Source organism: Puma concolor, chromosome B1 (genome assembly GCF_028749965.1).
Source record: "Puma concolor isolate L17-30 chromosome B1, mPumCon1.1.hap2, whole genome shotgun sequence".
Classification (NCBI taxonomy): Eukaryota; Metazoa; Chordata; class Mammalia; order Carnivora; family Felidae; genus Puma; species Puma concolor.
In genome coordinates this window covers 207,540,553-207,557,557 of record NC_141670.1, presented here as the reverse complement: position 1 = coordinate 207,557,557, position 17,005 = coordinate 207,540,553, and the positions used below count along the sequence as shown (strand labels likewise).

The 17,005-nt window shown below is 57.9% G+C and overlaps 1 protein-coding gene and 1 long non-coding RNA gene across 5 annotated transcripts in view; one reads left to right on the top strand and one right to left on the bottom strand.

Moving 5' to 3' along the window:
* The window catches only part of GAK (cyclin G associated kinase), a 49,904-nt gene that overhangs the window by 7,448 nt on the left and 25,451 nt on the right, over positions 1-17,005 (bottom strand). For all 4 annotated transcript variants that reach the window (XM_086705678.1, XM_086705677.1, XM_086705679.1 and 1 more), the window contains 11 exons: positions 11,117-11,166; positions 10,405-10,553; positions 9,725-9,847; positions 8,480-8,613; positions 6,065-6,259; positions 5,659-5,776; positions 5,221-5,300; positions 2,462-2,655; positions 1,676-1,822; positions 1,040-1,510; positions 429-599 (listed from right to left, as the gene is read on the bottom strand). In XM_086705678.1, coding sequence (XP_086561804.1) covers positions 429-599; positions 1,040-1,510; positions 1,676-1,822; positions 2,462-2,655; positions 5,221-5,300; positions 5,659-5,776; positions 6,065-6,259; positions 8,480-8,613; positions 9,725-9,847; positions 10,405-10,553; positions 11,117-11,166 — 1,832 coding nt within the window. The remainder of the gene's footprint in view (positions 1-428; positions 600-1,039; positions 1,511-1,675; positions 1,823-2,461; positions 2,656-5,220; positions 5,301-5,658; positions 5,777-6,064; positions 6,260-8,479; positions 8,614-9,724; positions 9,848-10,404; positions 10,554-11,116; positions 11,167-17,005) is intronic.
* Positions 10,548-16,809, top strand: LOC147582169 (uncharacterized). Its single transcript, XR_015250672.1, has 3 exons — positions 10,548-12,883; positions 15,961-16,198; positions 16,301-16,809. It is a non-coding gene; the product is annotated as an uncharacterized LOC147582169 (long non-coding RNA).

Here is a 17,005-nt window from a genome sequence, read left to right as displayed (position 1 = left end):
TGTCCCCCCTCACGTGTGAGCAGCAGGCTGGGAACAGAGCAGCCCCCGAGGCACTCCTGGCCGACCCCCAGGGTCCCCGGGGAGCTGCACTGGGCTCGGTCCACACCGACCGGCTTCTTGCTTCTTCGGGGTCTCGAGGACACATCATGTGGTCACTGAACTTGCCAACTGGACAACGGGGTCAGCAGCTCACAGAGCAACGACAGTAGGTCTTCAAAGGCCTCCCCGCCCTGCGGCCACACGTCCTCCCAGATGTGTGCTGATGCCCCCAGAATCTGCCTTCACCAGTCCCCTGAGGCCCCGCCCCGTGCACGGGCTGGACACCCGCAGGCTGTCACCTTCCCAGGGGAGAGGGGAGCTGTGGCAACTCAGGGTCCACAGCAAGGGACATCGCTGCCCACCCTCCAGGCCTCGACCTTGGCACTTACCCAGGTGCAGGAAGTCGGTGTTGCAGGCTGGGGGCGGGGCGCTGTGGGTGGAGGGGAAAGAGGTGGGAGCAGCAGGAGGTTCTGGATTAAGAAATTCGCCGAAGAGGTCGGGCTTGGAGCAGGGCTGGGTGTCTGGACCGGATGGCAGGAGGAGAGGATCAAATGGGTCGGCTGCAGAAGGACACCCAAAAAGCAGGTGGAGGTGAGGCTGTGCGTGAGTGCCTTTGGCCCAAAACATCAGGCACGAGGCTAAGTCCCAGCCAGCGCAATGGCCCCTCAGACCCAGGATGAGGCCACAGCAGCCTCTGTAAGAGGGCACCGAACAGCCTGATACCCTCGCCTTAGACTTTTCTTGGAGAGGCAGCCTGTGGGGGAAGGGCTGGCAGTTCCTGGGATGGACGGGAGTGTCGGGGGGGGGCCTCGGGAATCTGACCCTCAGAGCAGCCGCCTCGGGCCATCGCGCCCTGGGCTGCCCTGCCCCCCACCCCCCCCAACCCCCAAGTGGGTGGCCGAAGGGCAGGGCACTGAGCTCCTCCCAGGTAATTTTGATGGCGAGGCCAGACAACTAAAGCCTTAGTATCCTCTACTCCCCACGGGACGGATCCACGTACCGGCCACGGCCGGCCCTTCTCGGGGTGGGCTCTGTGCACTCAGGGGCGGAGCCGGGCTTGTGAAGAGCAGGGGGGCATCGCCGCCCAGCAGGTCGCCCGGGGGGACTTCCGGGGCAGTGTCAGGCGCCCCCAGGAGGCGGCTGAGCAGGTCGGCGTTACTGGGGACCGCCCCGCAGGCCTGCACTGGGGGTGCCGGCCCCGTCCCAGAGTGCAGCCCCAGGAGGTCGACGCTGTCCTCCTGCGACGCAGGCTCGCGTGGCGTGGCCGGTGTGGCCGCGTCAAAAATCGACTCTTGCTCTTGCGCCCTCCCCGCTGGGCCCGGTGTGTCCTCCTCAGCTGCGTCCCTGCTCTCGGCTGACAGCGTGGCCACCTCCTCGTCGGACAGCTCACTCCCGCCCGCATCCGCGGCCGGGGCTGGCACACTCTCCTTGGCGACATTGCTTTCTGGGCCCGTCTCTGTGTCTTTCTCCTCTGAAAAGAAAACCACAGGCTGCCGTGGCCGGAAGGCAGGGCACACGGGACGGCAGGGTGAGGCCACGTCAGAAGCCCAGGAGCGGGGCGGGGGCCGGGGGGGGGGGGGGGTCTGGAAATAGCCGCGTGCACCCTGCCAGATGCCTCTGGGTGCCCCGCACCCACCGTGCCAGTCCAGCGTGTGGAGGAAGTGGCTGGTGTCTGTGCCGCTGCTCTGTGGTGAATCAGACTCCGTGGGCTCGGCATCGGGAGACCCCGCCTCGGCGTCGTACTGAGCGGTGGAGCCGGGCTGCCTGGGGAGCTCTGGCTTCCCTGCCGGGGCGGAGGTGCGTCAGGAACCCCGCCCACAGGGTCGGCCGCCCAATTCCAAACCCCTGGGAGCCCTGCACCGACGAACTACGGGGGGCCCGGTCGGCTCAGACGCGCACACCACACGTGCAGACACCCCCGCCTCTCAGGGACACAGCTGTCCTCGTCAGGAGGACGGAAAGCACGCGGCACGAGGACCGAAGACCACCGTGCCGGAGTCAGCAGCCGAGACCACGGGCCCGGCCGCTGAAGGACCGCCTGTACCCGTACCGCCCGCGGGTGCTGAGCACAGCCTGGACTTTTTCCAGGTACATTTAAAACGATGCACGTCCAGAAAATTAACCCTCCCTCAACGAGCAAGCGACTCAAACCTGCCCCTCCCAGCGGGGCCGTGATGACTCCTCGGGCAGGGCTGCCTAGGGCCCCGGGGGGGTCTGGGAGCAGCCGTGGCTGCGTGAGTCCCCCCATGTCGGACGTTCAGGCTGCCGTCGGGGAGGGTCTCAGGTGGGGGCTCTGGGCCTCCCTACGCCGTGCCCACAGCCTGACACGGGGATGGGGCAGGCCCGGCCCCCCAGGCTTTCTCGAGGCTGCAGGTGTCAAAACGGCATCACTGACCGTGTGTTTGGAAAACAAGGATCTCACCAAATTTAGACAGAATATCTTGCTGCTCCTCTCGGCTGGAAAACAGGATTTTGGGGTTTAGCCCCCTCATGCTGGTGCTCTCCCAGGGGGGGGCCTCCCGGCTGGGCCTGTCTCTGGGCTCCACCTCCACCTCTAGGTTCACTTGGAATAAATCCGGGTACTTCTCCTGAATGTCACACGCGTCCAGGTCGTACCTGCAGTTGGAAGGCCAGATGCCAGTTTAAGAAGACCTTCATGGGTCAGTCGCTCCACATTCACCAGAAAGTGAGCACAGAAAGGCCCGTGTGCTCACCCCTCAGGTCCCGGGGTCCGGCTCGCGCACCACAGGGATCTTAAATGCGTGTTTCTGTAACACAAGGCCGTCCACCCTGGCAAAATCCCCCAACAGTTAACAGGTGCCAGTAAACAAGCCCTCGGGAGTGCCTGCAGAGTGGGGAGGGTGGCAAGGGAAAGGCACGCAGGGCTCATGGCCAGCGGGAGGGGTGCTCCCGTGGGGTCTGTGGCTGCCAGGTCACTGAACTCCTGTGGGCTCTGTGTCTCTCTAGGGAACTCCGGCGTCTCTCTCCGTATTCCAAGAGACTGTGACTGACCACATTTCCATAGACCGTGTGGGGAAGCCCTGGTCTCCAGCTGGGCAGCAGGCTCCCAGCTCCGTCTGACATCACCAGGCACCCACGTGCACGGCCGACGGTCCAACTTTATCAAAACAACACAATGACAAACACCCCACGGAACACAGAACAGGGCAGAGGTTCCCCCAGCGGCCCATGCTGTGGAGGGAGGGGCCCTGTGGTCCTCTGCGGCATCCGTGTGACACCTACGGCCCCAAACGAAACACAGCCACTGGGCAGAAGGACTGTGGACACGAGGGCAATGTGGTCGGTTTGGGTGCAAAACCCGTGGCAGACTTTAAGTCTTACTCCCATGGAATAAACTAAGTAAGCAGGTGGGATGCTGACCCTTCCCACCTTGGCGTGAGGGGAGTCAGCACAGCGGCGTGGCAGTGCTGGCGGGGACAGCCCTGCCCTGAAGACACCACTCCTCCTGCAGGAGCCACGTGGGCACAGGAGACTGGCCGCAGCACCCTCTGTCCACTCGTCTGCTTGTCCTGGCCCGGGCCCCCCACACGCACGCTTCCTTCCTCTGTAAGTCGGGCCACGACAAGGAGACATGGGCCACCATGCGGCCAGGCAGGAGCAGCTAGTGTGGGGACCGCAGTGGTGAGCCTGAAGCAGTGAAGCCAGCAAGGACCAGGGGAGACCTAGACCCCCAGCCACAAGGGAGGGAGGAAGGAGCAAGGTGGGGGCCCCACAAAGAAGAACACGACTTCTGCAGGCTCAGCTCCTGGGGTAACAGGGCCTTGCGGGCAGCTCTGGGTGCCACACTGGTGGCCACCCCATCTCCCCACCTCCCCACCCTGGCGGGCCCCCGGAGATGACCTCAGGGCCGGGGCCTGCCCTGCCCACCAGCAGGCCAGTGAGGGAACAATGAGGGTCTGTGAGCAGGGCCACGACCCCCAGGGGCCCTGCTCTTCAGGAGGCACGGGTCAGCCCCGGGGCCCGACGTGCTCGCTGACTCGTGTCCTGCCCCCTCAAGCACACTGGGGACCCTCCGTTAGTCACAGGGGCCTCCTCGAGGACAGACCCAGACCCAGTCAGGCGTTATCTGACAGTGGGTCCACTAACACCATTCCAAATTCTTTCCCCAAACGGTCCTGCTTCAGACAGCCTCTCTGCAAAATGAATGCTACCCACAGAAGACACACGCCTTCCTGCACCAACGAGACGACTTGAGAATTCTCTCCTTATTTATTTTTGGAAGCACGACACACACAGTGAGGCACAGATCCGACTGCAGCTCAGTGAAGCTCTGTGCCCGAATACCAGGACTGTCCAGTCTCCAAGGAGGTCCCTACGCCTCTCCACCCTCAGAGGGAGCCACTCCCTGGTCCCCCGGCACCCAGAGCGGCACCCAGAGTGTCAGAGCCGACTCCTCCCCAGAGAAGGGGCAGGTCCTAGTACTCCCCTGTTCGCTGGGTAGGAAACAGGCACAGGACGTGGGCTGCGGCAGGCGGAGGTTTCCAGAGACCCCCTCCGCTCCCCTCGCCCTGGAGTGGCACCTGTGTGGGCGTGTGGGCGTGTCTGCGTGCGAGACAAAGGGGAAAACACGAGCTGCAACCAAGATGCCCACCGTGCAGACCGTCCAACTGCCTGAACGCCCCTGCCCCCAATAGAAGCCCTGACGCCCGCCACGTGCTGGGGGCAGGTCAGAGAGCACAACAAACTACATAGAGCCCTGGATGAGGCAAGAGAATCATCCTCGACTGCACGCGCTTCTGTTCTCGTCTCTCACCCCAGACGACGACCTTCTCTCAACGCCCTCTGCCCTCCGTGCGGATCACAGCGTCAGGGACCCCACGTGTGGAAGAGCAACACACACCTGTTCACCTGGCTGTCCCACATCCGGTGCGCGAACGGCTGCGTTCTAACAGGAACTGCACCGGGCTAGTCCCCAGCCAGAGGCGCACAGCAGCAGCCACCATGGCCCCCAAATGAGGGGCCACACACCGGACGCCGGGCCACGCTCAGAGTGGGGGCGAGACCCGAGACGAGCTCAGTGCAGCAACCCAGCCACGCACGAACCATGTCACTCTGCCCGTGTCCAGTGCGTGGAGTTCATTGCTGTGGGGCGCAAAGCGGGGCGGGGAGGCACCATGCACCTGACTGTCCTGACCCCTCCCCACGTGAGACACCACATACTTTGCAAATTTCACGGTAGCTGCGTTCCGAGGCACAAACCCAGTGTGGAACTGGACCTGGAACATCTTCATGGATGCCACCTGCAGAGGGGACACAGACAGGGGACCCTGAAGCTGGGAAGGGGACCCAGACAGGGGACCCTGGAGCTGGGGAGGGGACACCAGACCCTCAGGTTGCAGACGGACATTTCACAGTTCCTGGGCTCTGAGAATCCGGTGCACGCCTCCAGGTGCTGTGGCCACACGGACGGTGGGACAGCAGCCTCTCAAGTGGCTCCTCGGGTCTGTGACGGGGCAGCCCCAAAGCCGCAGCCCAGACTCCCCGCGCAGACGGCACCCCGCAATGGGGCACTCGGGGAACTCGGGTGTTCCGAGCTCACGGCCCCTCTGCCTCGTGCCCCACAGGCTGACGGCCCAGGGGGCCCGAGCCCCCGCGCACCTTGGCCTGAAGTCTTCCACCCAGCGTGGACCTTGCATGGTAGATTATGATGAGCACGTCTCCCTGCACGGTTATGCCCAGGGGAATGACTGCCTTGCCATCCTCGATTTTAAAATCCCTGAAGAACAGGACGAGAAAAGGTTCACTTCCGCCAAAAAGACAGCTTGCCAGCCAAGAACAGCCAAGGGAGCGTGGGGCGCGAGCCCCGAGCTCTCCTAAAGCACCAACACTTTGAGCCACACCTTCTTCTGCTACTGGGCGCTTCTGGGAGGGGGCAGCGCTGAAACGGACTTCTGGGGAGCTGGCCCTCAGCGCGCTGGCCCGGACCCGCCCGCCCCGGCCGCCACCTGCGCCCACTCTCGGGGGTTCCCAGAGGAAGGAGGGGCCGGGAGAGCCCCGCACTCACCGCATCTTGTCGTACTCCTGAGACGTGGTGGTGACTCGCTCGTCCCCCACATACACCTCGCAGAAGGGCCTACAGCCGTTTCTCTGCTTGCTGAACAGAGGCACGGGCGTCATGACCACGGCTTTCACCAGGATGGGCTTGCTGTGGGGCGTGATGGGTTCCTCGGCCACCATGTCACACACGTACTCGATGTACCTGCGGGGGCCAGAGGCACACCTCGTCCCACACGTGCTCGCCACACGTGCTGCACCCCCGGGGCTCTGGTCTGCTCGCCACACTTTTTTCCAACAGATACGAGTATTTAATGCTATGTTCAACTTTATCTCATAAATTTGATATATTTTCATTTGTTTTAAAATATTTTTAAACTCTCCCTGAGATTTTTTTTTGACTCACGGGTAATTTACCAGTGGGTTAATTTCAAAACATTTAGGGATTCTTCCAGTTTTCTTTGCTATCAATTTCTTTCTTTTTTCTTTTCTCTTTTTCTCTTTAAGATTTCTTTCATTTCTTACAGTAACGCCTAAACCCCCACCAGGGCTCAAACTCACGACCCCAAGCAAGAGTTGTGTGCTCACGACTGAGCAAGCCAAGTGCCCCAATCTGTTACCAATACCTAGCGTAATTCTATTATAAACACAGTTTGTGTGAGTTTGCCGCAGTTTAATGGCCAGAACATCTTTCCCACTGAATGGCCCATGACCACTCAAAAGACCTTGTCTTTTCCAGTTGCTGGGTAGAAGGTTCTCGAGAGATCATCCAGCTGGTTGCCGGCGACGTTCCGTTCCAAACCGACCATCCGTGTACTAGTTCCATCCGCTGCCGAGGTGGGAACGCCGATGCCACGGTGAACACCCATCTCCGTCAACGGGTTTTCGGCTCTGCAAGCTTGATTTCTGCTCTCAGGACACTCGCGCCTCCAACTCTCCCGGGTGGTTTTCTCGGTGCCCCCGAGGTGCACACACCAGGCGCGTGTCCCTGCCCTTGTGTGACCCCGTCCCCTCGAGATGGGGAAGGAGCGGTGACTGGCTTCCCAGCAGAGGGAGAGAAGGGAGGCCGCTTCTGAACGCGAGGCTCACACTGCATTGCGCTAGCGTATCTGTGCAGGGGACTTGTCCCCACGCCACAGGAGACCCGGACGCCCACACCACATCTCTGTCCACACGAGTGAGTCCTGTCAACACCCTGAGCGAGCTTGGACATGGGCTGGAGGAGGAAGCAGCAGACGTTCTCTGCGAGGTTTGTGCCACAGCACAGCCTGGCCGCACCCCGACGGCAGACTTGGGAGGTGCAAGCCGGGCCGGGACTCCCTGACCTGCAGAGGCAGAGGGCGCGTGCGGACGGCTGAAGCCGCCGGGCCGGTGGCGAGGAATCAGGCGGCAGCTGTACGGCCACCATTCCCTGTCCTGACGGCAGAGGCGGGGCCCCTGCAGCCAGTGCATCGCTGGTCCTGCTTGTATATGGTCAGACAGTCCCCGAGGCTGGCACATGCAGACCCTTCACGCTCGGCTCCTGCTGCGGCCGTGTTCCAGTCACCATCTTGCTGGCTGTTCTCTGTTCTTGACTTCTTCTTCGTTGGTCTTTTCTTGAGGCGAGTGAGCATTTTTTCCAATCCGTTTATTCCCTCTGCTGACCTGCTGACTCCAGTTTGTGAAACCGTCTGTCCCGGCTGCCCCGGGCGTCCGACAAGGACAGCAGCATGGTCTGTGCCTTCTCCCTCTGGTGACCTCGAGACCTCGAGACCTCTGCGTGTGGTCTCCAGTGGACGGGGCGTGCTGAGCCTGAGTCGGCTTCCCGCCTGCCTGTTTTGCATCCTCTGACCTCTGGACATTTGGCGACTCATTAATTCGGGGAACTTCTCGGCTACTTGCTTCTGCACGTTGCCTTCCTGCTCTGCCTCCCGCAGCCACTCGACACGGCCTGGCAGGCCCGGCTGCTCAGCCCCTCATCCGTGGTCTGTCTTTGGGCTCTGGCCTCCGTGACGCCACCTGTCCTGCCTTCCAGAGGCCGAGGCTCCTCCCTCAGCTGCCAGGACACAGCCTTTCTCAGGTCCAGAACTTGCGTTCGACTTCTTCTTACAGTTCCCATCTCTGACGTGACCACGTACTCCTGTGTCTTACCCATCTCCTTCCTCGGTACCCTCAACACATTAAACACTTGCTTTAAATTCCCATCAGATACTTTCGGGCCTTGTCCCAAAGCCACTCAGACTCCCGCCTGTCCCACAGGGGGACACCCTTTGTCCCTGCGGAAGCCAGCCAAGATTCAGGAGGGCACAGGCTCCCCCAGCTTGCGTGGCCTTGCCCACTTCTGCACAAGGGCCCTCAAGTCTCCCCACCTCTCAACACCCTCGGCTACGACCTGCCCGAGGGTGACACCTGTACGACACCCCCAAGGTGGGATACCGGTCGGTACCTTTTGTGAGATGGCCAGATGCCTGGCGGGCAGCGCTTCATGCTGAACATGTACACGGCGGCCTCTGCGGTGCTGAAGAGCCGGCAGAAGCACAGGAAGGAGCAGACGGCCACAGCAGAGGCAGCTCTCCCGTCCTAGGACAAGCGGCACAGGCCAGGCTCGTGCGGCCACAGCGGCAGGAAGGCAGGCTCCCTAATCCCACACTTCCCCACAGAACCACCACAGGGCCTCCCCCTGGCTGGGGACGTAGGAAGACACCCCTACTGGGGCAAGAACTCAGAATCCAGAAAGATAGGGGCTCTTTAACAAGAAGCACATGATGGCCTGCCCCTCCAGCTGGACACTGCTCACCACCACGGTCCCCAAGCGGGCCTCAGGCTTACCGCCACCCCTCTGTACTCGCTCTCTTCATCATGCCTCCTGGGAGGACCTTTATCAACACCAGAATCGCAGCACTAACCTCTGGGGCCCATTGTGGCAAGCATCCCGCTTTCTGTGACACCCAGAAACCTAACCCTCACTGTGCAGGTGGGAAACTGGAAATTACTGTCCTCAGCCACGGTAAGGAGGGGCAGAGACGGGGGTCCTATGAAGCAGAGTGGCCTCAGGGCACAGGGAGATGACAGAGTGACACACGGAGAGACCCCTCATATTCTATAAAGAAAGGTACGGGGACCACCTGTGTGGGCTCACTGCCCATGCGTGACAGTCGGCCACCGCTCCCTCCAGGGTCTACCTTGAAACGACAGGGACCGTGCCAGGGCACCCGGGCCTGGGGCCACCAGCTGCAGACACCAGGACAGAACCCGCTCCTCACACGACCTGCCCCAAGTCCCAGTGCTAGCCCAGGATGTCCCAAACAGACCCTGGCTTTCAGGAAGCCAACAGGCAGCTGACGTTTGGTAGCACACTCGACACTGGACAAGGAGGCTTCCCCCCGCGAGTGGTCACTGCAGGTGACCCACGTCCTGCCAGGGCTGGGCCGTTACTGGTTAAGGCCTGTAATTGTGCAGCGGAAAACAGCGCCCTGCCTGGACCTCAGCTCAGCTCATCTTCACCGGCATTCAGGACACCCAGCCGCCCCACCGGCCCCCCCTGCTCGGCATTCTGGACTTCACTCCCGCTCTCTGTCCCCTCAACGGGTCGTGAGCTTCCCCAAAGCAGGGATTACTCCCCCTGGTTTATGTTTTCTTCCCAGGTGCGCCCCCAACATCAAGGGCAGGGATGAGGCAGCCTCCCACTCACCACACAGTGCACAACACAGACGTTCTTGTGGTCCTGCCTGAGCCACGAGTGCATGTTCCTGCAAACGCTGTACAGGCTGCGAAGGTTCGGGGCCCGCCGGGCCGCCCAGCCACACTCGGAAACCTATGGGCAGAGGGCTCGGTTCGGCCTGGGTTCCCCACACCAGTTGGGGGCACAAGCACAGGGAGCCCCACCACGGGCGCCCAACGCTGCCTCACGCACACCTCCCTCCCTCCCTTGCCCACGGACGTCTGCAGGCCTCCTGCCCCTGAGTTTTGTGCTCCAGAATATGTACCAAGCTTTGCAGACTTGGCAAAAGAACGGAGAACCTGTCCTTTCCCATGCTCGGGTCAGGAAGCCGCACCTGTGTCCCATGTGTGGCCTCACATGTGCCTCACTGGCAAGGAACAGTGAGGCATCGGTGATTTTTAGCCATCCTTAGGTGACCGTCACAGTTCACGTTCTGGAGTCTTCTGCGAGAATAGCCCTGCCCCCGCAGCCTACTGCACATGGGCCCCGCGTCACCGTACCCCAGCCCCCCAGCGCCAGGGACCTGGGCTCCGCTGGCTGCCACGGCTGCCGCTGGGGACTGTCAGAGGCCAGCCCGCTGCCACAGCTGGGTGTGAGGGCCGACAGTAAGAGAACCGCACGCGCTGAAGGCAAGCGCCCAGGCCACCCACCCGGTTATGAAACTTGGAGGGCCGATACGTCCTTGGGGAGAGGTTGTAGACCGCATAATGTCCTGGGTGCTTGGAGTCCAAAAACAACCGGACGTCTTCTATGTTGTTCTTGATAGCCGACTCCACACCTTCGGCTGGGAATGACATCACTGAAAGAGAGCAGCCCACGTCAGCCACAACGGGGCGGGACACGTGGCCTGTGTGTGGCAGCCTCACCGGCCAGTGGCAAGACAGCCGGCCACCCAGGCCCCTGTTCCTCACCCGCCGCCCCCCGTTCCAGCTGCTGACTGAGGAGTACAGGGCGTGTCAAGAACGGAGGGAGCACAGACCCCCACCCCCTCCAATGCCTGCCATTTACAAGCAAGACCCTCTGGGATCTCCAGACAGTGCCTCTGGGACAGAAGTTCAGTCAGAGGGCCTGCCACAGAGCAGCGTCTCCAAGGGTCGAGATTTGGGTGTGGGTTTGGTCGGGAGACCCAAGTTTCAAATGTGCCTTGCATCATTCCCCTTATGACCTCAGAGTTCCAGGAAGTTCCAGACCAGGGGGAGAAACTGGGTCGACACTGGCACTGTCCACTGCAGGTGCCCCAGGCCACATCCTGCACGCTCTGCCTGACACTGAAGCAAGGGATATGCTGGAGGCCAGCGTCCCACGAGTTGTCCTCAGGAGGGAATGAGAAGCACGTCCCATGGTCAACAGTGACAAACATACCAGCGATTCTGGATGTGACGTAAGATATGTCCAAGTCTCCCTTCGCGTAACTGGAATTAGAAAGGAGAGCGCTTGGTTAATCCCAGAAATTTCTACAGTTAAGTCACAAGAGCTTAAACTGGAGCAGGTCCTGGAGAGGCTGTGGGGGATCTCGCCGCTCACGGGAAACGTTGTGTGCGCATGTGTGTATGTATACATGTGAGTGTGTTCCAGCCGTGTGCATGGAGCTGACGTCTAAGAGACGGAGAGGCAGAGACCCGGTAGAAACCTACTGCGCTTCTATTCTGACGAGGCGTGACTGCAGGGGCTGGCCTTGAAAGGAGACAGTAACAAAAACGGAAGAGAGTTTTTTTGGCCCAGCACATCATTTCTGGCTCACAAGAAAAAGTTACAAGGCTCACCAAATGGCAAAAACACAGTTTCAAGAGACAGAGAAAACATCGGAACCAGACATGGCAGGGACGCTGGAACTGTCAGACCAGGAACTTAACCAACTATGACTAATATGCTAAGGGCTCTGACCGATAAAGTAGACAGCACGTAAGAACAGAGATAAAAATTCTAAGAAAGAACAAAAAGAGATGCCAGAGATACAAAACGCGGTGGCAGAAATAACACAGGCCTTTGATGGGCTGATTAGGCTGAACATGGCCGAGGAGAAAGTCTCTGAGCTCGAGGATCTATCAATAGAATCCTTACAAAATGAAAAGCAAAGAGAACAAAGACTGAAAAAACCCAGAACAAAATCACCGGCAACACGGAACCACAAAAGGTGTGTCGTACATTTAACAGGAACACCAGAAGGAGAAAAGAGAGCAGGTACAGAAGAAAGGTCTGAAACAACAAGACCTGAGCATTCCCCTCAAATCATGTCAGACGCGAAACCACGATCCAGGAAGCTCAGAGGACACCAGGCAGGATAAATACCGAGTCGCCTACACTCAGGCATCTCATCTTCGAACTGCAGAAAACCAAAGGAAAAAAACGTGCAAAGGGGACAGAGGGACAAAGCACGTTACCTGCACAGAAACAAAGACAGGAAGTGCACCTGTCTGCTCTCCGGAAGCCACGTGAGCAAGGACACAGTGAAATATTTAGTATTGAGAGAAACACCCACCAGCCCAGAACTCCATCCCCTGGGAGTCACCCTCCAGAGGTGACCCAAACACTGGGAGAAAGTGCTGCCAGGAGACCTGCCTGGAAGGAAATGCTCTTCAGAGAGGAGAATGATTCGGTCGGAAACGGCGTCTACACAAAAGAACAAAAGAACTCCAAAGAAGTGACAGTGAAACGAACACTTTCATGTTTGTTGCTCTTGATGGAGTCAGGAGAAAACTGCTTGTTCGAACTCGCCACGGCAACGACATGCCCACCTGTGCACTTGCCGCATCGACGACTCGCATACTCGCGTGCGTTTGTGCGGGTAAAGCGAATGCTAGCACGAGCACAGCGACGGGGCGCAGTGCCATCGTGGGGTGACAGAGGGTTGGGGCTGCCTGTGTAGACGTGGGTCAGCTGTAAACATGTACTGCAAACTCCAGAGCAACTAGTAAAAAAGCTGTTACTTTTTTTAAAAATAAGGATAACTGATATGATAAGAAAGGAGAGAGAAAGGGACCCTATGAAATGCCCAGTTAAAGCCACAGAAGGCCGGGCAACGAGCAGGAAATGGAGCAGACATGGTAGGCGCCCACCCAGGACACCAAGAATCCATGTGACTATCAGTCAGAAGACACAGACGGTCACAGTGGACCAGACAAGACTCATGTACGTGATGCCTACAAAATAATAATGCAGCTGAGCATCTCCTAATAGTTTATTCATGGTTTGGCCACTGTTAGTCGCCTCTGTGCTTTTTTTTTTTTTGCCTACTAGTTTGCATAACTCACTGCACGTAATAGGTACCATTCTTTTGTCAGTTATGTGGTTTAAACGTATTTACTCCCAGTCACTGCCATAGCTTTTTGGAAATTTATTTTTTACTTTTTTTTTTTTTTTTTTAATTTTTTTTTCAACGTTTATTTATTTTTGGGACAGAGAGAGACAGAGCATGAACGGGGGAGGGGCAGAGAGAGAGGGAGACACAGAATCGGAAACAGGCTCCAGGCTCTGAGCCATCAGCCCAGAGCCCGACACGGGGCTCGAACTCACGGACCGCGAGATCGTGACCTGGCTGAAGTCGGACGCCAACCGACTGTGCCACCCAGGCGCCCCAACTTTTTTTTTTTTTTAACGTTTAATATTTGAGAGAGAGAGAGATAGAGCATGAACGGGGTGGGTCAGAGAGAGAGAGAGAGACACAGAATCTGAAACAGGCTCCAGGCTCCAAGCTGTCAGCACAGAGCCCGACGCAGGGCTCGAACCCACAAACTGCGAGATCATGACCTCAGCCGAAGTCGGACGCTTAGCCGACTGAGCCACCCAGGCGCCCCTATTTTTACTTTTTAAAAAAATGTTTATGTTTTGAGAAGGAGGGAGAGAGCACGTGCATGTGCAAGCAAGCGAGCAAGGGAGGGACAGAGGCAGGCAGACAGAGAATCCGAAGCAGGCACTGTGCTCAGAAGCCCAACGCAGGGCCCGATCCCACAAACCGTGATACGACCTGAGCTGAAATCAAGAGCCAGATATTTAACCGGATGACCCACCCAGGTGAAACTTTTTGGAAATTTAAAAGAAATGTGATTTTGAGGAACATTAGATTTTTATTTTAAGTTTATAATCATTCTTTCCACGGCTACATATTACGCAATTTTTGTTAGAGTTAAGAAATCTACCTTACTCCACTGTTACAAAAACGCTCCCTCTATATTTTTATTTTCCCTAAAAAATTGCTATTGACAATTAGACCTTTTAATTAATCAGGATTAATGTATTTACCTGTTACTGGATAAAGATCCAATTTTTTCATAGATACTTATGGTCTCAGCACCATTCGATAAGTATCCCGTGACTTTCTTCCAGACTTCTAGGTTTCATTAGTTTTACATGAGTCCCACATAGCTGGGTACTAGTTAGTGGTCTGCTCACATCACCTACACCAGCACAGTACCCGTGTTTGAAGAAAAGTGACACAGAATGGGTTTGTCCCCTATTCTCATTAAAAAAAAAAATACTGCTGGCAATTCTGGATAACTTACGTACAAATTTTAAGATCAAAATCTGTAAAAACACCAGGATTTTTATTTATAGTGCAATGAATTTACAGACTGAGCGATACCATCTAAAAATTAGCTCTCCCGTGGGGCGCCTGGGTGGCTCAGTCGGTTAAGCGTCCGACTTCGGCTCAGGTCATGATCTCGCGGTTCGTGAGTTCAAGCCCCGCGTCGGGCTCTGTGCTGACGGCTCAGAGCCTGGAGCCTGTTTCGGATTCTGTGTCTCCCTCTCTCTCTGACCCTCCCCCGTTCATGCTCTGTCTCTCTCTGTCTCAAAAATAAGTAAAGGTTAAAATTAAGAAAATTAAATTTAAAATTTAAATTAAAAATTAAAAAAATTAAAAAAAATTTTTTTTAAATTAAAAAAAAATTTAAAAAAATAAATAAATAAAAAATTAAAAAAAAAAATAAAAATTAGCTCTCCTGGAGCACGTGGGTGGCTCAGTTGAGTGTCCGACTTTGGCTCAGGTCCTGATCTCACAGTTCATGGGTCCAAGCCCTGCATCAGTCTCTATGCTGACAGCTCAGAGCCTGCAGCCTGCTTCGGATTCTGTATGTCCCTCTGTCTCTGCCCCTCTCCCCGCTCATGCCCTGTCTCTCAAAAATAAACATTAGAAAACATTAAAAAAAAAAAACCTCTCTCAGGGGCGCCTGGGTGGCTCACTCAGTTGAGCACCGATTTCTGATTTCGGCTTAGGTCATGATCTTGAGGTTCGTGGCACAGAGCCCTGCGTCGAGCTCTGTGCCAACAGTGCAGAGCCTGCTTGGGACTCTCTTCCTCCCTCTCTGTCCCTCCCCCACTCGTGCATGTGCACTCTCTCCCTCAAAATAAACACTTAAAAACAGAACGTACAATACCAATAAAACAAAAACTTCAATCAGGCAGGTCACAGAAAGAGAAACACGTGTGAGCAGACGTGCACATCCATAGGCCCACGGGCCACACATGCTCTGGACCTGGGCCCCGGCCCCCAGGACACGGAGCGGCCGTGGGCACACGCTGGCTGCGTGTGCTGGGTCTGCGTGCACAAGGAGGCCCTCCTCCAGGGAGAGGCCTCCCAGGACTCCTGGGCCCACGCGCCCTATGAAAGGGCTCTGGCTGTACCAGAGAGGGGCTGGGCTGCTCAATGGCCCCGGAGAGTCAGTTAATGCCCGACGCCACCTGCACCAAGGCCTTACTTAACTGGGCCCTCCTGGGGCACGTGGAGCTGTGCGGTGGCCACAGACCCCACAGGGGACCCAAACGGAGAACTCCCTTGGTGGACACGGCTGGCGGGCCCGGTGAGGGACAGAGCATGGCTGCCGGGCCCTGGTGGTCACGTGCACAGACGTCACCGCTACTGGTCACATCTGAGGAAAGGGCCAGCACCAGCGTTTTCTGCCATTCCCCCGTCCGAGGCTCTGGCTGTCTGCGTGCTGGCTAGACACATGGCCCGTCAGGGTCAGCCTCGGGTTTGTCTGCTTCACCGTAAGCTCCCGAGTCTGTCGGTATCCGAGGCATCTGCAGGCCAGGCGGAAGACAGTTACGCAGGCCGAGCCTCTCACCCTGAGAGGCCTGCTTCCAAGTTGGTCCTCGGCTGCGGCTGCCGGTTCAGGAGGGTCCTCGCTGTTCCTAGAACTGGCAGGAGTGGCCCCTGTGCCCAGACTGCTTGCACCAAGACGTGCTTATGCTCACATCTGCTTTCCCTCTAGAGTCCGGAGGCTGGTGTGTGCTCAGCGAAGGGTGCCCAAGAGCAGCCGCAACCCACACCCTGGGTGACAACGCTTCACCTGTGCTACAGTGGCTCCGGTGGGGAATCAGGCACCTCCCACGTGACGCCACGGCCGAGGACTCGGGAAGCCCCGCCTGTTCCCTCACACTTTGTGCCGGGAGCCTTTTCCCAGCGCTGATCCGCTGACCCGCGTCCTATCTCTGAGGAAAATCCCAGCTGTGAGGACGACTCCGCTCCCAGTCTTGGGTGTCCTTCGGCAAACCTTCCACCCTGGGGATGGTCCCGGGACCCTGACACGTATCCTCTTTCTCTTGTTCTAGAAACCTTTGATCCCGAGGACACCGGGCAATACCCTGTTTCATCCTCGTCTGCGCTCCGATCTCACCATCGCACCGGGATGACCCCGAGCAGCCTCCCAGACTTGTGCGCCCGCACCCCAAGGCACATCCGCTAACATCCCCAGGCCGCCATCCCGAGGCACAGACCGCATTCTGCTTGTGCCGCCCGTCGGAGGTGCGCTCTTAAGGTTATTACTTTTTGTTAATATTCCACTTGAGAGTGTAAGATAGCTGCACAAACCCAGAGTCAGTCGCAACAGCAGCTAAATCCGGAAGCGAACCACCACCACCTCTAGCCTGACACGCAACGGGGGCCCCTGGGGTGCAGCCGGTGGAGCGTGCGACTCTCGATTTCAGCTCAAGTCGTGATTGCACGGTTCGTGAGTTCAAGCCCCATGTGGGCCGATAGCAGGGAGCCTGCCTGGGCTTCTCTCCCTCTCTGCCCCTCCCCTGCTCACACGCTTACTCTCAAAATTAAAAAATGTTAAAAGAAAAACACACACACAAGCAACGATTTTACGTTCCTTCGTTTCTCAAAACTGCTTTTAAGAGCAGTGCACGAGTGCACGAGCATGTGGCACCAAGCCCTCCCCCTCCTGCCGCACCGCCTCCCAGCCCTGGCTTCTCGGGGCGCCAGCATCCTGGTCGCACAGCGGGCCACGGGCACCCAGCTCCCGCACCCACCCT